The sequence below is a fragment of the Anabrus simplex genome, chromosome 8 (genome assembly GCF_040414725.1).
Source record: "Anabrus simplex isolate iqAnaSimp1 chromosome 8, ASM4041472v1, whole genome shotgun sequence".
NCBI lineage: Eukaryota > Metazoa > Arthropoda > Insecta > Orthoptera > Tettigoniidae > Anabrus > Anabrus simplex.
Genome location: NC_090272.1, coordinates 140765918 through 140788527, shown reverse-complemented (window position 1 = coordinate 140788527; position 22610 = coordinate 140765918). Strand labels below are relative to the sequence as shown.

The window sequence follows — 22610 nt, the reverse complement described above, 5'->3', positions numbered from 1 at the left end:
GTCAACCGTTTTTATACACCTTGACCAGTTTTGGATTGAAAAACTGGTCAACCGTTTTTATACACCTTGACCAGTTTTTCAATCCAAATCTTAATCTGAATGATATTTCTGAGAAGCCCAATGCCCTTTTGATTTTCTCATCTCCATTTTAAATAACCTGAAGTCAACAAGTAAGAGATCAATCACAATTTACACAATACCCTCTCATGCCACTTCCCCTTCCGCAACACCCCCGTTGATCCTCCTTAGTTCCCCCCCCCCCTTTTTCTTCTTTTTCCCTCCCACCGTATAAGCCCCAGGGGCTCTGAACTTCAGAGCGTGGGTTGGCAACCACGGGGCCCTTAGCTGAGTCCTGGCATTGCTTCCACTTACTTGTGCCAGGCTCCTCACTTTCATCTTTCCTGTCCGACCTCCCTTGGTCAACTCTTGTTCTTTTCCGACCCCGACGCTATTAGGTTTGCGAGGGCTAGGGAGTCTTTCATTTTCATGCCCTTCGTGGCCCTTGTCTTCCTTTGGCCGATATCTTCATTTTTTGATATATCGGATCCCTTCCATTTTTCCTTTCCTTCCCACTCTCTAACACCCCAGGGGCTCTGAACTTCGGAGCGTGGGTTGGCGACCACGAGACCCTTAGCTGAGTCCTGGCATTGCTTCCACTTACTTGTGCCAGGCTCCTCACTTTCATCTTCCCTGTCCGACCTCCCTTGGTCAACTCTTGTTCTTTTCCGACCCCGACGCTATTAGGTTTGCGAGGGCTAGGGAGTCTTTCATTTTCACGCCCTTCGTGGCCCTTGTCTTCCTTTTACCGATATCTTCATTTTTCGAAGAGTCGGACCTCTTCCTCTTTTTTCCTCGATTTAGTGTTATATAGAAGATATTTACCCATTTGTACTTCCTCTAATAGCAATAATCACCACCACCATCACCACCACCCTCTAATAAACGTTCCCCAACCTTTTCTCTATTTATCATCTCCCATTCATCTATCAATTACTACGGCAAGTTGTTTCGAGTTGAACCTCACATTGCAATTTTCTTTTATTATTTCTTCCTATTTTTAATTTATTTTTATTTGACTTTATTCTTTTCAATGTTTTAAATTATTTTCAAACTTATATACCTAGTTTGAATTTGATGAAATTAAATCCTACACTGTTTTCCTAAGACTTCAATTACGTCACCTTTTACTCTTCGGCCTGAGAAACAAATACCTACAAGACCTGCCTAGCAACGACTCTACATAAGTGCATACTTGACCTGCTTGTGAACTTCAACTATATTTGTTTTCGGCGCAAGACAATGATGTTCTGTTTACTCTCTTGACTGCGATCATTGTGTTTTGGACATTAACTGAATTGCTACGATATGAATCAATGTTAATTTTTTGCCTGTGTTCAATGTATTAGTTGTTTTAAGATCTTTATATCTTGCCCTATTTTACTATTGGGCTGATGATGACACTTGTAATGTGTCGAAACCGGTCCCAATAAACAAGTTGTGACTTCTTTTTAGTTCAACTTACAACGGAGTATTGAAAGGTGGATCCTTCTAATATTGTACATCTTCTTATTTCTCTATTCAATACGGAACGATCATGAAGTTTTTAACTTTAAACGAGTAGGTCTCGTGAAGTAATGATTAATGTTAGTTGTAGTTGTTTGTACGTTGCCTTTGTGGATGGCAATCAGGAGGGGGTCTTTAAGTGATGATTATTGTGGTATTTATTATATTTTTGTTTATTATTTTGGGAGTAAAGTCCTGGTATCAAACTTGCAGTAAATCTTTTTATCAGTGGAATGAGGATGAACCTGGCATGCTACCTACATCTAATTTCAGGGGTAAACAGGTAAGGTTATAAAGTAATTCTGGAGCTTCGTCAGCCTGATGACCGTCGCCCTGGGAGAGGGAGTTACTCATTGCTCTACATAGTTATATATTCCTGTAATTGTTTTACAGGTGGCGCCCATTATCTTGGTATTTATATTTATTTCACTCACCGTTAATTCATTTCATATTTTCAACAGCTTGCCGATGTTACAATTTGTTATATATATGTTTATTATTTTTTGGAAATTACAGCAATACGAATTAAAATGTCCATTTACCATTTTCGCAGCAAAATGTTCCATTTGGCAATGCATACACATTTCATTTAATAACCCTACCCTGAATAATTCAATGGAAGTTTCATCGTAAGTAGTGTTCCGAGCCGACAGACTTCTTTCCCTATTGTGGAAATTATTGACTTGATCCCTAGTTCGAGCTCCGACATCTGCAGTGCTTCATAAAACAGCATGCATTCTGGGCATCCTCTTTTTCCTAGGAATAGAACTCATTTCACATTTCACAAAAGAATCAAAAATGTGTGTGTGCTCTTCAGCACTAAAAATGATAAATAAAATAATAATTGGCTTTCTGCTAGGTAGCAGGATATTCAGTCAAGGAATAAGTAACCATGAAAAGAAAATGGTGATCATTAGGGAGCGGATTTTTATGTAATTACATTTTTTTATGCGTAAGTTTTAACGCAAGTTACGAAGTTCATTACTTCTATTGTGCATCCCCAAGGTGTAAAAACTGAATCTTATTTCACATAAAAACACATATTTTCACATTTTTTAAATGTAAATACATATTTTAAGAAAATCTATAATAAGCACATAAATCGCCAATATTTGTTGATCAATAAAATTTAAAATGCTTCTGTGTTATAAAACAATGCTCATATTTTCATTTTACGATTACGGTATTGTTTTTAACAGTGTATTTAACATAATGTATCTGAATGTTTCGGCTATTTATGGACTTCCCTCCATAAGTTCTAAAACTTGCTGGTCACTGGCTACGTCGTTACATTTAGACAGCGATTTGCTTTGCTGCACAAGATGTTTCCTTGCATGATGTCATTCCAACTCTTTAGGAGTCAACCCTCTCGGGTTTTGTTTAAAGAATATCAGCGAAAGGCGATCACGGAGAGATAAGGTGACGTAATTCCGTTACGACATGGGAAACTCGGACGAATATTTCCCCACCATTAGGTAGTGGAATTTCATCAATCCTAAGAGTAAGGTTAGCTGTTCGGGTCCATATGTCATTCCCGTGGTCGTGTGATTTTGTATGGATTTATAAGAAATATTTCCTTCGGTGTCCGCTGCTATTCTTTTAATTGAAACAGTGATTCACCGTAAATGCGTGTCGTAACCTGCAAAATAATGCCAAAAGCGAAGTCGAGTACAAGGTTGCGTCTTCACCAATATGTAGTGGAATTTAAAAGCATTTTCACTACTGATGGAAAAGTATTATTTTGCCAACCGTGTGGTAAAACAGTACGTGCAGATCAACGTTCTCAAGTAATCCAGCATTTGTCTGGAAATAAGCATACTGCGGCTGCTTCGCGTGTGCGTTCGCGACAATTACTAATAGCTGAACCAGCTACTTCAAACGCAGGCCCATCTAAATATTTCCAGTATTATTTAGATGTGTGCAGAGCATTTGTTTGCGCCGACATTCCTCTTGGTAAAATAAATAATCCGGGACTGAGAAATTTCCTAACAAAGTACATTAATTTTGAGCCTCCAGACGAATCCACATTAAGGAAAAACTATCTCCCAAAATGTTACGAAGAAACTTTACAGAGAATTCGGGCAGTATGTGATAGCGAAAAACTGTGGGTGAGCATTGACGAAACCACTGATTCAAGTGGCAGAAAAGTAGGAAATGTTGTAGTTGGTGTGTTGAAGAATGACAAAACTGCTTGCGAACGTTCTTATTTGCTAGCGTGTAAAGAAATGCTTGCTGCAAACCATGTCACTGTAGCTAGGTTGTTCAATGAAGCCATGCACTTACTCTGGCCAAAAGGTATAAAATACGACCATGTATTGCTTTTCCTTACTGACAGTGCAGCTTACATGAAAAAGGCAGTCGGAGGCCTTTCTGTGAGCTTTCCGAAAATGATACACGTAACTTAAGTTGTTCATGCTCTACACAGGTTATGTGAAACTGTGCGGGCTCAGTATCCTCAAGTGGATAAATTAGTGTCTAATGGCAAAAAAGTCTTCGTAAAAGCACCCTCAAGAATCGATCTCTTTAAAGAGAAAAATCCGGATCTTGCGCTTCCTCCTCTGCCTATTGTTACGCGGTGGGGTACCTGGCTTAGCGCTGTGGTATACTATGCAGACAATTTCGAAAGTTTTGCATCCGTTGTGAACGTGCTAGATAAAAACGACGCGTCGTCAATTGAGATTCTTCAAGAGATACTAAAAGACAGCTCTTTGAAAAATGATTTGGTGTTTATATCTGCCAATCTAAGCTTCTTGTGTAAAACTATAGACATACTTGAAAAATCCACTAACCTGTTGTCCGAAACAGTGAAGGAAGTGAGCGCTGTTGAAAATAAATTAGATTCACTCCCGTCTTCGCAGGTACAGGGACTGGTCAAATATCAAAATTTGTTCAGGAAAAACAGAGGATTTCAAACAATGTGCCAAATTTCTAGTGTATTAGAGGGTGCTCATGTTGGCGAAATTGATGGCGTTATTGTTGGAGACATTCCTCTCTTTAACTATGCTCGTCTGACTTCCTGTGATGTGGAGCGATCGTTTTCGCAGTATAAGGCGTTCTTTAGAGATAATCGGCATGCATTTGTGATGGACAATTTGAAGATGACCTTTGTTGTTCACTGCAATTCTGAGACTACTTCTAGCAACTAATATTCCAGCGTGTGATGGGTGAGTACGAACTGGCACTATTTTTTCAAAGATGATAGGTTGCTTTTGCCATATTTAAACAAAACATTACATTTAAACAAATAACCATTCATAATATCTACTCTGGCATATCAAAAATTAATATACCATACAGCACGTTTCCATACACAAACACCATTTTGCCTTAAGGAGCACGTTTGGTAGCACCATATTCTAATACAAAACATTATACTTATTTACTTCTTGAGCGCGAGTAGTTATGTGATATATAAAGGAAAATAATTTCAGTTTTTTATCACACATTTTAAAGTTTTCATCACATAAAAAATAAATATTTTTCACATTTTTAGCACATAAAAATCCGCTCCCTAGTGGTCATATAGGACAGAAATACAGAATACCCAGTTATCAATAGTACGTCCTTCCGCCACTGTATTGCAAATTTAACGCAATGGTGCTTTTCCTACAAAGTAATAACCAAATGTATCATAATGGTGCTGTGTAATAAAACAGGTAACACTCGACATGCTCTGCAGCCACGTTTACCCAATAACGGCAGTTCATTTGGTATGAAGAAGAAAATATGGCAATCATATAAGTAAGCTCCTGACCATTAAAAACGATGAACAGAATCAATAATCAGGTTTTTGTTAGGTGCAGACTATAAGATAAGCAAGCGAAGTTAGTTGTGTGCACTGAAGGAACCCTAAACAAAACCACCGTCTGAGAGAATACCCATTCACTGGTACAATGGCACAGTGTGTGTGTGTAATGAAATGGCCAAAATTGTCCCGAGACAGTCGATGGAACATGGCACTGAAAGAAAAGCGGATCACGTGGACACATGTACAGACTCACACAGCCATGTACTGGCAAATGCAGTTAAATGGATCACTCACAACATCGTATTTTGTGAATAAATGACTGAGTCAAATAAAGCACTTTTTGAAATCAATCAATATTGATCTGCATTTAGGGCAGTCGCCCAGGTGGCAGATTCCCTGTCTGTTGCTTTCCTAGCCTTTTCCTAAATGATTTCAAAGAAATTGGAAATTTATTGAACGTCTCCCTTGGTAAGTTATTCCAATCCCTAACTCCCCTTCCTATAAATGAATATTTGCCCCAGTTTGTCCTCTTGAATTCCAACTTTATCTTCATATTGTGATCTTTCCTACTTTTATAAACGCCACTCAAACTTATTCGTCTACTAATGTCATTCCACGCCATCTCTCCGCTGACAGCTCGAAACATACCACTTATTTTACATGTTACAAACTCGTTCCGAGACCATACAAGCAACAAGTTTATACCGCAAAAACCGAGAACTTTCTGCACCATATTTCTTCAATAATCAATCCACATTCAAAAACTACAGCCACCACGTAAGAATGTTCCCATTTAACCATCGGTATACGAGCTGACAAAATCTGTACAGCGGCACTTATTAGTTAACTTCTCACAACTCCTTCAACAAAAATACTGAGACCGTGATCCCACTTCGTAAAATATGAAATTAATGGATTGATTGGACACAACTTTATAATCTACATGCGCCATACTACAGTTTCATTACGACTTTTCAACGAGAGAGGTTTTATGTTGTCCTGAGTGGCCATTGGATTCTAATTTGCTCTCCATTAAAAATCAGGTTGCTTCCAGCCGAATTTCACGAACCTTGATACGGCAACTTTAGCCATAGACTTTCTTATTATTTATTTGGTCAAGGCCTAGTTTGTACAGTTTTATAAGATCATTTTAAGATTGCTGATGTAATAACCATACCAACTCTTATTTCTTCGCAAACATTTTAAATAATTTTTAATTGTCAATTGTCATTTAAGAACTCATGATTGCACATATTGTATAATATTCATCCTAATTTTATTCTCATTTTATATACTTTTTCTTGTATCGACAATCAGGATCCTGATTTTTACCTTTAGCATGAGTGTAAAAAGGCTGATGATGCCCTTTTAAAGGGCGAAACATGTCCCTTTAGACCTTAGTTTAATAGGATGTAAGTCCTAACTTTGCAAATATTATTTGTATTGAATAGGTTGACTAATAAAAATTTTAATAATCTTAAATTGACATACCACTTAGTCGAGCAGCTTTTCTTCTTTCTCTCAATTCTTCCCAACCCAAACTTTGCAGCATTTTTGTAACGCTACTCTTTTGTCGGAAATCACCCAGAACAAATCGAGCTGCTTTTCTTTGGATTTTTTCCAGTTCTTGAATCAGGTAATCCTGATGACGGTCCCATACACTGGAACCATACTCTAGTTGGGGTCTTACCAGAGACTTTTATGCCCTCTCCTTTACATCCTTACTACAACCCCTAAACACCCTCATAACCATGTGCAGAGATCTGTACCCTTTATTTACAATCCCATTTATGTGATTACCCCAATGAAGATCTTTCCTTATATTAACACCTAGATACTTACAATGATCCCCAAAAGGAACTTTCACCCCATCAACGCAGTAATTAAAACTGAGAGGACTTTTCCTATTTGTGAAACTCACAACCTGACTTTTAACCCCATTTATCAACATACCATTGCCTGCTGTCCATCTCACAACATTTTCGAGGTCACGTTGCAGTTGCTCACAATCTTGAAACTTATTTATCACTCTATAGAGAATAACATCATCCGCAAAAAGCCTTACCTCCGATTCCACTCCTTTACTCATATCATACAGAATATCCTAAGGTTTCTTGCTTATTAGAACCAACATGGAGCAACAACTTACATTCTGGTGATAACATGATTTCACAGAACCATCTATCGGACTACCATAGAAAGATCTGCATAGACAACTTTCACAGAGCCCTCTATCAGGCTGGCATAGGAAGATCAGTGGAAACAACTTTCATAGTACCATCTACCGGCGATTACAGTTAACTGCAATGATGATCTGACCACATTCAAACCGTATTATTCAAATAAATTACTATTTACCAAAATAAAGGACTTAATCAAATAAATAATATTTTTCTAGAAATCCTGATATGAAGACATTTCTTTTGAGAATAACACATATGCGTTAGTATTGTGGTTTTCACACAATATATTGTGTTACGCTTTCAAATTATATATATAGATTTTCAATTACTCAATGCAGCAAATAAATATGACATACTCGTATAAGTAAATGAATATCACCACATTTCAAGTACCTAAGATGATGGCTAACAGAAGATTGGGATCTGGATGTAGAAATCAAAACCAGAATTCGGATTGCAAGAAGTGCGTTCCTGAAATTATACCATTGTATCCAACAGTGAAGTTTGATTTGAAACTCATTGGCATGTTGTAAAGTGTATTGTGGTACCGGTGCTGGCTTACAGTGTCAAAGGATAGCCACTATAGGCTCAATCAAGTGTAGGCCTTTGAAATATTGGTATAATGCAAAAAAGTTCACAATCTCATAGATAGACCACATCAGTCCTAACTTACTGACTGATTTTGACAAGTGCCACTGGAAGAGGAAAAAAAAATACAAATACCCAGGCCTTGAGCTAAGCGAATTGAGCATACAATTCAATGAATTGGACACAGAGCCTACTGAATCACATGACACTACACTAACCATACAGTCATGGAGTCAGACATGTCGACGTTCTATTACAAGAAAAAATCTGAAAAGTTTGTAACAATAGCCTGTCAAATATTAATAAATCTATACCTATTTATTATTATCTGTTTTGTATAAAGATGCATCTTCTGCTTTCCTAAGTGCAGAACTATATCATTCATAAACTCTTGGTTACTGCAGGCCCTTAGATCTCTGAATGAAATTAGTGGGATGGTGGATGTATTCCACATCAGCTAGTGAAATTAATAGACATCTTACGGATGCCTTATAGACAAAGTGTTTCTAGTCTGCTGTTCTGTGTATTTGGTAACTAAAAGTTATACTGTATTTCATTCTTCTATCTATCAGTCACTTTAAATATACATATATTTTTCTATTTTCTTGTTCTCACCTTCCACATGCCTGTCGTATATATGTGACACTCTCCAGGAAACACACTCTCCAGGAAACCATACCTTAAGTCACATGACAAAATTTTATGCTACAAAGGAAGAAGGCGGGAAGGGCAAGAAATATAAATTTTTAGATTTGAACGCCATCTGTTAGCCTGATCCTTAAACTATGTGATGAAAGGAGTGACGATACCGTGACCATATGAAAGTCTTTAAAATAACCTTGGAAACAAACTGTGCAATCTAACAAAACCATACCTTATGTTGCAATGGAAATTTAATATTGGTGACTTAATGTATGGTTTCTTAAATGAAGTTTCCTCACTGTACCAAAATATGAAATAACCAGCTTGTGCATCAAGATAATGTATGGTTACAACTATATACATTTACTGGGCTGCATGTTTCATAACTGGTAATTTTATCTAAGGTCGACTGCCTGCACAAGGAGCCCAGTCATAGAGCTGTGATTTGTTCCTTCATGCTGACAAGTGCATCGCACAAAATAAAAGTACCATTATCCTGGAGAGTTATGTCAGGTTTACATGAAGAAATGCTTTGGTCTCATGCAAAGCAATTACCGCATGGCACATATTTCTTCTCTGACAAGATTTTGTCATGGTCGTTTAACACACTGAAGACTGAGCAGGTGAAGTTAGATCTTACACTGTGGACTGAGCATTTTAGTGCATTTTCACATTTTTATACAAAAATAACTGATAAACTTACTCATAATCACAAACCTATTTTGGATTCAGCAACATCTGAGTTATGCATACATACCTTGTTTTTCAAAATTGGAGCAAAACCAATAATTTTATAAATACATTTAAAAAAATCCTTTTTTTTTTACTTTTAATTTTTTCATTTTCACAATGCATATTAAAAACATGAAAAGTTACATATTCACACACCACAGTACATTTATGAAACACAACATACATACTAATCATTGAGAAATTAAAAAAAAAATTGTGAAAATTGGCTCCAGTGATTGGTTGTGCGAGACCATGCGGCTATGAAACTGCCTCGGTAGTACCAACTTAGTATCATAACAGAATTAGGTTCCGACAATGTGCTGCTACCTGGTATTTTTTTAATGAACTGCAAGCACTGTGGAATGTGTTCCAGCACTCTGCTAACGTTTGTAGTACGTTGAAGTGGATATATAAGCACCAGAACTAAATGCTGTATGGCGTACGTCCCTTGTCCTCCACGGAACATTACCACTGACATAAGTGCACGTTGCTTATCTTTAAAGTGTTAAGATAGTACCTCTTGAGTTAAAACTTAACAAAGCTGTCATCATTGGAAAAGAAACTGGCGAGCTGCTTAATAAATATGTATGACTGGCAACATGGTTGGAAAAAATTTTCTTATTCACATCTTTCAGTCATTTTCTTGTGAAAAGAAATATGTCCACGGTCATTATGCTTCAGCAAAAATTAGATGGTCCAACTGTAATTGTGAGAATTTGCAAGGCAGATGATTTTCCTCAGTTGGAAATAAAAGGCATAACTGCAGAAAGGACTAAATATCTGTTTGACAACATTCAAGAGAACTGCACAACAGAAACAAGGGGTTTGTTGTGCCCACAGCCAGGCGACATTAAGGCCACTGAACCTGGACCAAGTAGTGAGATGGATTGCGTGCGCATACATACGTAATTTAGAACATTCCAGAAAAATGAGCAACAAATCAGTTTCGTTACTACAGGATACAAGATAGATTAGTAATGTAAGTCCTCAACTTGATACTGACTGTGTGTAGTTTCAGAATGATCTTTTAAAATATCCCACGTAATAATATCATTATTATTAACAACATTACTGCTATTATTATAATTATTGCATCCTTATCATGTTTGTACATCTTAAGACAGAACTTCTGTATATATGAATGCCACAATATAAAAAACCTCCTTTTTCGCTTTTTTCAAATTTTGAACGTTTACACATTTAATTTCCGGAGAATAAAACTCATAAATATTTATAAAAATGATTTTAATTCACAAAGCTGATATTCCTTTATGTAGTAAAACAGTCAGATTTTCTTAAATCAGACGTTGTAAGACAAAAGACTTCTGGTTTTCATGAAAATAACTGCAAATTTATTTACTATCAAAAAATAAATAAAAAATGCAATTTTCTAACTTAAGGTATGGTTTCCTGCAGAGTGTCGCATCTCTTGTGTATATACCGGGTGGTTCACCCACCCACTTGCGATCTATTTTATGCAACCTGTGCGTTTGTGACAATATTCCCATATACAGGGTAGAGGGAGGGGAGGGGCGGGGAGGAGTGGGGAGGGGTTCATGGAAGGAGCGGAGTGGGATATTTGTGTTCCCGCCCGTCTCAGTCGTAAACATCCTTTGGTCGAAGCAGTAGCGCACTTTTGCCGTGGAGGAGTATTTCTCTAATGGACTGTCAACGTGCCTTTTGTCAGCAGTTCAATATTTCTCCGCAAGGTTGTGTTCGTGATCGGAAATGTATTTTAATGTGGGTGGATACCTTCAGAGAAACGAGGAGTGTCTCTAAAGAAAGGAAAGGAGCTCCGAAGACCGTTAGAACACCTGAAAATGTGGACAGAGTTTGTGTGTCTATTCTGCGATCGCCCAAGCATTCTGTGCGTGAACAGGCAGTTGCCCTTGGCATGTCGTCCCATTCTCTTCATTGAATTCTTCACTATGAGCTCCATTTTTACCCAAACAAAATTACTGGGGTCCAACAACTTAAGGAGCGGGATTATGTAACCCGACAAACATCATGTGAGCAGCTGCGTGACACCTTGCCGAATGATGCAGTTGTGTTCTTCTCTGACGAGGCATATTTTCACCTAGGTAGTTGTGTGAATAAACAGAACATGAGGTATTGGAGTGCAACAAATCCCAAAGAACTTTATGAGAGGTCCCTTCATTTGGATCGTGACATGGTATGGTGTGCCATATCAAGAATAGGGATCATTGGTCCATACTTTGTTCAAGAAAATGGTCATGTTCTTACCGTCAATTCAGACCATTATGTGACAATGATCTAACAATTCTTCTCACCTGCTCTCCAAGAAATGGATTTTGACGCATGTGGGGCACAGCCCGCACCTCCAGGGTTTCCATGGGTGTTTTGAGAGCAGCCTTCCCTGAATAACTGATCTCCTTGCGAGGGCACGTAAACTGGCCTGTGCGCTCGCCTGATTTAGTCCCTCCTGATTACTTCCTATGGGGTTTATCTCAAGTCCCTAGTTTACAAAGATCGTCCCAACACCCTGGAAGACCTACAGAACAACATTCAAGCCGAAATTGACAATATCCCGGTCGATACGCTTGAAAAGGTGATTCAAAGTTTCCAAAGTCGATTGAATCAGTGTATTGACAATGGAGGGCGACATTTAACAGACATTGTGTTTAAAACTGTGTAAATTCAAATTTCCAATGTTGTGTGGTAGGCAGCAAATAACAATAAAGTTGAATGAAACATGTAGTGTGTTTTATTACATTTTCAAAACAGGAAGTTTCCATGCCCCACCCTGTACATCAATCTCTCTCACCAAACCAGGGTAATGTACTGAGACATGTGGTTACGGGCTAGAAAACAGCAGGAATCCTGAGTGGCACTATTAACTCACTCAGCACCAAGCACGCCGATCAACGTTTTAAAACTAGCATGCTGGCAGTGCCAAACACGTCGATTGATGTTTAAGTGCATATGTTCAAATAGTTTATTGTAGCTCCCACAGATGTCACCCAAATGCAGTCTAACTTTCACAGAATCAAAATGAAGGATCAATGTATCGATCAATAAACATGCGAACCACATCCCTTAGTAAAGTAACTTCCAGTTGACATCCGAACACGTGCTATCTTCACTTGTTGAGTAACCGCGTGTTTATTCTCAGTTAGTGTCCTTGCGCTCTTGTAAAATGGCCCATAAATCATACAAAAGTGCACATTACTTGCAGGAAAGCGATATACGTGATATGTTAGAAGAAGTGTATGCTGACTGTGAGTCAGAAAATCATTTAGTGCCTTGTACGGAGGAAAGTGATAGCGATTCATCTGATGGTCGCGAGTGCTGAACCTGATGAGGTAGGTCCAGCAATAGTTAACTATTTATTTTCGGAGGATACATCTGGTGTTGATTCAGATGACTGGTCAGTCATTGATTAACCTGGACACAGCCCAACTATTAAAAGAACGCAGGTATGAGTAAATTACCTAGTGATGAATCTTGCATGTTGTTTTTTACACCATCATATCTGTCATTTCTCGTAACAGAAACTAACCGGCATGCAGAACACTTTTTGAACACGGTAGCAAGACCATTTACCAAATACTGCATGTATGATAATTGGGGGCCTGTTACTCTGGATGAGATGATAATTTTTTTAGGACTCTGGATGATGACCAGTATCATAAAAAAGCCTAAGTTAGAAATGTATTGGACAACAAACATGTTTGCTACTCCCATATTCATGAAGTTATGCATAGAAATTGCTTTCAGGTCATTTTAAACATTACTGAAGGTAACGTGAAATTTTCATGCTGTTATGTGTGCTTTTATTTTTAACTATGTCAAACCAGTTCACCACCCTTAGAAATGTCTGGTATAGGGCATTTAAATCACCTCAGAATGCCTGACAGTGAATGTGTTAATTTATTATGTGTATGTGAGTTGTGTTTGTGGTATTTGATGAGGACTAAAAGAAGAATCACTATTTCAGAATTTTGTTTTGTGTTATATTAAAGTTATTGCTGTATTATTTAACTTTGGAAATGGGAACTTTTGATACATTGTTTTTCTTGTTTTATTATTTGGACTAATGGAGAAGAAAATTATTTATATAACTTGAAGAAATTATGTGTACAAGATGGACATTAGACTTAACGTTTACTATGCTGTTTAAAATATTATTTTGGATTTACTGTAGAAAACAAATAATGAACACGGTGGAAAATTTTGATTTAAAAACTGTTAAGATGAAATTTTGTGTTTGTTTGAAGAGATTTTGTATTGTGTAACGAGGATATTTTAATGGGGTAGGTGACTTGTGAAACACACTATTTTGCCACGTGTCATTTGTGGTGAAATCGCACTTGCATCATTCTAGAACTTACTGGACTAAATGCGGAGTGAGTTCTTATTGGTCAGAATATTAATGTTCTTAATTGGTGAATATGGAGGTCTGGGGAAATTCAGTGTCCTCATTGGTCTACTCGTGATCGCACGATTTCCGGTTTCTGGGCTCATCCGTGAGAGCGTACTTTGTTTGTGGTGTTTCGCTTTCGAGCAAATTAGCGAGCGGACACGCCTCGGGTCCATACTGCAATGTGGACACCAACCTCACGGTAATCGCTGTTCATTTTGGTGTTTTGGTCTCTGTTTTATTTAAGTATTTTTTCATGGTAATATAACCTTTAATTTTGTGTATTTGAGTTTCCCCCTAGACTTTCATATTCACCAATTTTGGTTTTCTGAATGACTGTGCCTCGATAGACAGTCACAGCATCTTTGCTTTTGGAGGCAATTCTCTTTTCTTGCTCTGTATATTGTAACTGAATGTAAATGTAACTTTCCTTTCTTGGTTAACAAAAATGTTAAGTCACATGTAAAATAAAGCTGTTTTCCTTAGAGTTTGCCTCCTGTAGTTCTGTGTCTGTTTCTGTGTTCTGGTTCGGCGTTAAAGTTTCTAGGCTTCTACTGTCCTAAGAATTTGATTATCCCGTTAACATTTTATTTTTATTTAAAGATTATTAAGTTGTACCTCATGTTTATTAGCATATCATTCTTAATTTTCCACCTGTTATGTACCTTGTTTGTTTGATTCATTAATTTGATCTTGTTCTGTACCTTTATTTTTCTTGTGTTATTTGTTAAAATATTTGAGTTTGAGGGTAATCGAGTGGTGCCTTTCTTTCACCACAACGAGATACGATCTCATAGCCTAGTAGGGTTCCTTCCACCTTCCACGTCCTTCCGTAGTTGTCGTTTGGTAGACCTGAAAGTTAAAGCTTTTCGCATCTCGAACATGGTGTTAATTTTTTTTAAATTCCATATATTTCTATTTTCATTATTTCCTTATTATTGTTTTAATGTGTATGCGTTCAAGTGCTACAGTATACACTGAATGAACCCCTACAACTAGCACAAGTACCTTACAACTGGAGGTGCACACACAGGCCAGGAGCAGGTATTGTATAGGCTGGCAACTACTCGCTGCATGTCTCGCAATATCTCACTTGGCAGGGGCGCTGTACGAGATGTGAAAGTGAACAGTGCTCGAGGGTTATGTGGTTTGAATCCAATGCAAAAATTTATTTTTTTGGCTAACTGCCAGGGATGTGGCAAGGTTGCATACTTAATAGTTTCCACAGACTGATTTGTTTATTTATCCCTGAAAAGAGCCACTGGGAGAGGCTAGGAAACACGTGACAGGATTTCAGTTACGTAAGTCTGTTAACGCAGCACCTGCTCAAACTGATGACCTCCGTGGTCGATACAGAGATGCAGGCAATATAGTAAGGACTGTCTGGCATGTTGCAACATCTCTGGCATAACAGATCAGCATGCCTTGTTGATGAGCTGTCTAAGGCAAACAGGATTGGCCAGCTCCAGAGCATACACCAGCTGTTTTACATGACCCCCACAGCAAAAAATCCAGGGGTGTAAGATCGGTCGATCTGGCAGACTAGGGCCAGGTCCCTACTTCCAATCCATTTATGAGGATACTTCGCATGGAGATAGTTCCAGATGACCGCCGCCATGTGCGGTGGAGAACCGTCATGTTGCAACCACATCTTGCAGCGGTCAAGGAGTGGCACGTTTCAAGAATGGTGGTAGATCGTCATGGAGAAACTGCAGATAGCGTTCTCCCATCAGATATCCCTCAAATTAATGGGGACCAATTAGGTGATTGCCCACGATGCCATACCATACATTCACACCCCACTGTATCTGAAAAGCTGCCTGTCATACCCAATGGGGATTATCCACACTATAGTAATGCATATTACGGCGATTAATGGTTCCATTGTTGTGGAAATGAGCTTTGTCCATAAATAAGATGGTTGCTAAAAAGGCAAAATCATTGTCCTCATGCTGTCGGGTCCACTGTCAGAACACCACTCAGGCTTCGAAATCATGACCCTGGAGCTCCTGGCGTAAGTGCAGATAATATGGGTGAAACCGCTGGGTATGCAATATCTACCCCCTGTGGGTGGGGGCAGTAGAATAACACAGGCAACTAAAAGGGGCCCCAGGGGCTTTCAACTTGGAAGCATGGGTTGGCGACCACGGGGCCCTGAGCTCATTCTTGGTATTGCTTGCACTTACTTGGCCAGGCTACTCACTTTCATCTATCCTATCCAACCTCCCTAGGTCAACTCTTGTTCTTTTCTGACACTGACGGTATTAGGTTGCAAGGCCTAGGTATTCTTTCATTTTGACGCCCTGGCGTTCACGATTCCTGCTGTCTTCTAGCCTGTAACCACACATCTCGTTATATTACCCCGGTTTAGAGAGAAGGACTGATGTATTTCAGAATTGTAGTAAAAGCTGTGTGATGTATAAAACTAGATCACAAGGGGCTGGTGGACCACCCAGTATAGTATACTGCTCTGTAATATTACTATTGCTACTCTTTGTAATTATTATATAATCTGACTGATACCTTCATTTTTAGAAGTGTTGCATCCCTTCCATTTTTTCTCTCTGATTAGTATTATATAGAGGATGGTTGCCTAGTTGTACCTACTCTTAAAACAATAATCACCACCACCATCATGCAATATCTGCATAACAGATGCCCGCTGAAGTTAGTCTCTGTGCAATGGCCCATGTGCTAGTATGAGGGTTATGCCAGACAGTGTCCAACACACACTGTGAGCAGACGTAATGGGATGATCTTGAACAGGCTGTGGCCTTCCCACGGATGCAGTAGTCCATAGACGTCTTTCCACACACTATCCAGATAGCATTCTTGATACACACATTGTGCCTGGTGTGTATTCCTCTAGCTTTTCCTTAGATGAGTAACATATCCACATACTCGTCGCTGAAATACATCATGAGCCAGTGAATAATCTTTGTGTTTTGTTCTGGTGACTTGCCTCGAAGAAGGAGAGTTCGCACAGCTATATATCTACCTGTCATCGCATGTTGTAATCGTTCCAATGGGGCACACTTTGCTCTACCTGTGGTCTACAAGATGCGGAACATGTACGATATAGCTAACTGGTCGCCAGTGTCCTAGCCACAGACACTCATCTCCTCACCCAATCCAGCTCCATGCTCTATGCCATGATACATACAGCCCTTTCTTTACAGTCGCTTAAGTTCGGCCAGTATCCAATATTCGGGAGATGGTGGGTTCAAACTCTGAAGATGGTTTCCTGTGGTTTCCCATTTTCACACCAGCCAACCTTAATTAAGGCCACGGCTGCTTCCTTTCCACTCCCAGCCCTTTCCTGTCCCATTGTCGCCATAAGATGTATTTGTGTCGGTGCAATGTAAAGCAACTTGTAAAAAGAAAGAAAAAATCAGCCTGTGGAAGCTATCAAGTATGCAACTTTACCACATCCCAGGCTATTGGCAGTAAAGAAAAAATTCTGGTGAGGGATTTGAACTTTCCAAGCACTGTCCGCTATCACATCTCCCATTGAAATAATAACATTAAGTTATTTATTAGACCACCTAATCAATACAAAATCGATTTTTGTATTGATTAGGTGGTCTAATAAATAACTTAATGTTATTATTTCAATCAAATATCATCAATACGGACCAAAAATGATATTTATTACATGTAATATTACATGTAATCACATCTCCCACCGTTCCCTTACCACGTGAGCTACTGCAAGGCTTGACATGCGGTGTGCAATACCTGCTCCTGGTCTGTGTGTGCACCTTCTGTTGTAAGGTGAGTGTTTTCCGCATCTGTACTCATTTTATAAGTTCATTCAAGGTACCCATATTGAAATAATAGTGGCACCCACGATTTCTGCCGTCTTCTAGCCCGTAACAACACATCTGTTATATTACCCCAGTTTAGGGAGAGGGAGTGATGTATTTCAGAATTGTAGTAAAAGCGGTGGGACGCATAAAACTGGATCACAAGGGGCTGGTGGACCACCCAGTATAGTATACTGCTTTGTAATATTACTATTATTATTGTTACTATTTGTAACTATTACATCATCTACAATAGAAGAAGTATTGACTCTGTTGGTAAATCAAATCAAATAAAATAATGCAAGTTTCTCACCCGAGCTACTCCATCGGTTGAGCCAGTCATAACAACATTTTGAGAATCCCACTCATGTGTCTGAGAGAAGGACACACACAATATTTGCTGCATGCGGTCTGCACGCCCAACACAGGTGTTCACATTAGCTAGCTCATCACCATTAATGCTCCAAACGTGCAACCATGTGCCAGCACAAGTTGCAATATCACCCTGGAAGAATAACAAGATACAGTATTATAAGAAAATATAAATACTGCATGAACTCTTAACAACTAGAGTTCATATGACATCTGAGGTCACAAAACATAGATACATTCAATGAATACAGAATTTTCATGAACACACTTAACTTCATATGGAAGTGTACGGCTATTAGGTCATGTATTGTATATTATGCACATATCATCATCATCATCATCATCATCATCATCTTCTTCTTCTTCAGGTAACATCTCCTCACAGAAAGTTGGTGACTATCAAGGAATAAGTGTCCTATTTTGGTTTCCCGTATCAGAATATTACTATTTAGATAAAGAGAATGATTACCTAGATGTACTAGTTGTACACGGTGGTGGACAGACAAAATAAAAAAAGAAATAAAAGAAAGGAACAAGGTGAAGAAAGAAATGGATAAGGAAAATAAGGAAGAAAAGGAGAAATGTTGGGGAGAGTTTACCAACAAAACTGAGCAAGATAGTCGAGGATATCAGAAACTATTATACAGAGTAATAACATCGAAAAGAATAAATCAAGAAAGAATCATGGCATTAGAGAGGGAAGATGGATCCATAGTACATGACGAAAAGGTCTTCAGAAGGTGATGGCAAAGTATTTTGAAAAACTTTATGAGGGTGACTGCTCAGAGGAAGAAGAAGATAAGAAAATGGAAATAATAAATGGAGAAAAAGAAGAGAACTCAATAACATGGTTGGAACTTGAAAGGGCAGTGAAAGCAATGACCAAAGGTAAAGCAAGTGGAAGAGACGAATTCAATGCTGATTATGATTAAGGCAGCAGGAAGCATTGAACTACAGTGACTATACAGAGCCCTCAATTCCATATGGAAGGAGAAAGGATACCTGAAAATTGGCAACAAGGAAACATTGTACCACTGTTCAAAAAAGAAAATAGGAAGAAATGTGAAAATTATAGAGGTATAACCCTATTATCATATTCGCTACAATGCTGATATGATTAAGGCAGCAGGAAGCATTGGACTACAGTGACTATACAGCGCCCTCAATGCCATATGGAAGGATGAAAGGATACCTGAAGATTGCCAACAAGGAAGCATTGTACCACTGTTCAAAAAAGAAAATAGGAAGAAATGTGAAAATTATAGAGGTACAACCCTATCACATAGGCTAAAAATAATGGAGAAAGTCACACAAAAAAGACTGAGAGATATAACTGAAACACAGTTAGAGGAAGAACAATATTGCTTTAGACCACATAGATCAACAATAGACTTGATATTTACAGTGCGAACGATAATGGAAAAACATCTGGAAAGGAACAAGGAAATCATATTTGTATTTTTGGATTTGGAAAAAGCTTATGATACAGTTAAGAGAAAACATGTATGGGAATGCCTACTGAAAAGGAATGTACCAAAATCATTAATTAACACAATAAAAATGTTGTATCATGAGAGTAAAAGCAGTGTACAAGTGGGGAGTGGTGACTCTGAAACATTTTATACAGAAAAAGGTCTCAAGCATTATTGCCATTATTGTTTATTATATTGATGGATGAAATCATAAAACGTATAAAACAGAGTATCAGTAGTGATGAAGTGAATGCTTTGGTATTTGCAGATGATGTGGTGATTTGGGGAAAGGGAGAAGAGGAAGTACAAAGGAGACTGGACATTTGGAATGAAAATCTGAAGGCGTTTGGAATGGTAATTAGTAAAATGAAAACTGTAGTCATGCACAGTGGAAAAGAGGAAAAGAGAAACCAAGTGAACATAGGCGGAGAACACTTAGAGAATGTAGAACAGTTTACATATCTGGGTAGCATTATTAATGGAAGTAATGAAATCAACCCTGAAATGAATAACAGACTAAGTAAAGGTACAACATTTTATCATCAAGTCAGAGAGCTTTTATGGGATGACAAAGTACCCAAGACAACAAAATGAACATTATATGAACAGTATTTCATACCAATTGTAACATGGACTGGAAATGCTGGTAACTAATAACAGACAAGATAGTTAGATCCAAGCAGTAGAAATGAAATTTTCAAGAACATCGGTTAAAAAGACAAGAAGAGATAGAATTCAAAATATTAAAATCAGAGAAGAGCTAAATATAAAACCGTTAGTGCAGAACATACAGAAAGCAAGACTGAGATGGTTTGGACATGTAAAAATAATGGGAAAGGAACGGGTAGCAAGAAGGGAATTGGAAAGAGAAGTTAAGGGAAAGAGACCAATTGGAAGACCGAGAATAAGGTGGATGGATCAGATTTGGAAGGACATTAGAGAAGCTGGATTGGATGTGGCGGAAGTAATGGAGCTGGAAAAGTGGAAGGACAGAAAGGAGTGGAGGAGGCTTGTTAACCACACCCGGGCGACTGGTGTGGGACACTGAGGATGAGGATGATGATGATGATGATGATGATGATGATGATGATGAATAGTGCAAATTACAATAAAGAGAATTTCTTAGATTCAGGAATCTATAAACTTAAGTGCGATCAATGTTTTGTCACGCACGTGGGACAAAGAGGTAGGAGTTTTCAAACTAGATACCTCAAACACGTCAATGCCAACAGACACAAGAAGTATTCTGCTAAGAGTGTCCATATGGGAGATACTGGTCACCAACATACTGACATAAATTGAGACTTGACCATATTAAAAAAGTGAGCAAAGGGAACCTGATGAGCAATTACGAAAATATTTATATAGGTTTGGACCAGAGTATTAATGCAAACAAAAATTTGAATGACGTACAAGAGAACAAAAATCTGTTATATTAACAGATACTGTCGCTTTTATCATTGTGGAAAATTAATAATTTGAAGTCACCTCCTCTAAAACAAACATCCCACCATCCCGCTTTACCTATAGGCTGAGCTATTTCCCTTTCCCCTACTAATAGAACTGCTTCCTCCACCATCCGCCCCTAGCCAAGTTCAGCCGGGCGAGAGGAAACATAATTATAACACGTGCAGTAGCGTGATGAGAAGCAAGTAAGAGCGAGGCTCAGTTGTGAACCAGCTATAGGGAGTTTCATCAAATTTGATGGTAAGCTTTTACATCACGCATTCGTGACGGAAACTCATTTCTTAAATTTCCAAGGGTTTTAAACCCATTAATTTTTATCTCTCTTTCTTTCCAGACCTTGCTTAAAAAAAAAAAAAATTGAGCCTTCTATATGGTGGTCATGCAGCGCTGATCTTTGACAGACGACAGGCTATCTCAGAAGCTTCAGATTCCTTCTACCAGATATAGCTTATTTTTTGAAAGAAATTTCCATATGAGTTAAAGCTTTTAAATATTCCAATGTGGATTTGGTCCTATTCCTATTCCGAGGTCAGAATGTCAATTTCCCTCAGTCAGCACACCGGAACTACCAGCTACCAACATTACACATAATATTTTTAAGAAAGGTCATTCAATATTTAACACTGAGGAAATATTTTTTGCAAGAAGTGTTGAACTATTTTATTGTAAATAGTGTGTATATTTGTCTTTAGTTATTCTGAACAATTCATAAAGGACCTGGGTTCTTCCGTTTTTAAATTATTAGACAGCAACAATGAGCACTGTATTCTGTTACGAGATGTTACGGCTGGCATGTCATGTTTCAAGAAATGTTTCAAATTTTAACATTGAAGAATTTTTTTTTTTGAAAACAGTGAGGACAATTTTGTGTAAATAATTTGTATATTTTATCATTCGTGTATTCTCAAATGGTTCTTAAATGACATGGGTTCTTCCATTTTTTTCAATTACTAGATAGCAACAATGAGCTTTTTAATCTACTACAAGACGTTATGGTTGATGAAGTCTCAAATGAGACGAAACATGTTCCAGGATATGTTTACTATGTTTTTATATTAAATAGTTTTCACTTGTAAAGTGAGGTGTATTGATTGGGTGGATCATTGAACCTAACTTTATTTCTTATTTTAAATGGTACATTCCAATCTGTCAGTGGAATAACATTAGTAGACGAATAAGATTGAGTCCTGTTGTTGCCAGGTTGCAGCTGTGGCCTTACCAGAGACTTAACATCCTTACTACAACCCCTAAATACCCTCAGAACCATATGAATAGATATGTAATCTTTATTTACAACTCCATTTATGTGATTACCCTAAAGAAAATCTTTCCTTATATTAACACTTACTGTAGGTTCCCATAAGGAACTTCCACGCTATCTGTGGCTGGATTTGGGACAGCAGTGGAGAAATGATGGAAGCCTCTTCATTTATTGTTTTGGAACTAAAAGGGAAAAATCTGTTTTGGAAATATTTTTTTGTATAATGTAGCTGTGAGTTTTAAAATTATTGTGTATCTAATTTATGAAACAGCATGTACTCACACGTGCCATTTTTAGAAGCACATTTCCTGTTGCTTCCTGTTGCATAAAACGACTTTTCTGGATCAGCGAGAAATAACCAACTTTCATTGGTCAAAATAAACTTAATTAGAATT

General features: G+C 38.0%; 1 protein-coding gene across 1 annotated transcript in view; it reads right to left on the bottom strand.

Moving 5' to 3' along the window:
* The window catches only part of bchs (WD repeat and FYVE domain containing 3 bchs), a 478767-nt gene that overhangs the window by 28226 nt on the left and 427931 nt on the right, over positions 1–22610 (bottom strand). The window contains exon 51 of the mRNA XM_067152491.2: positions 17957–18148. Coding sequence (XP_067008592.2) covers positions 17957–18148 — 192 coding nt within the window. The remainder of the gene's footprint in view (positions 1–17956; positions 18149–22610) is intronic.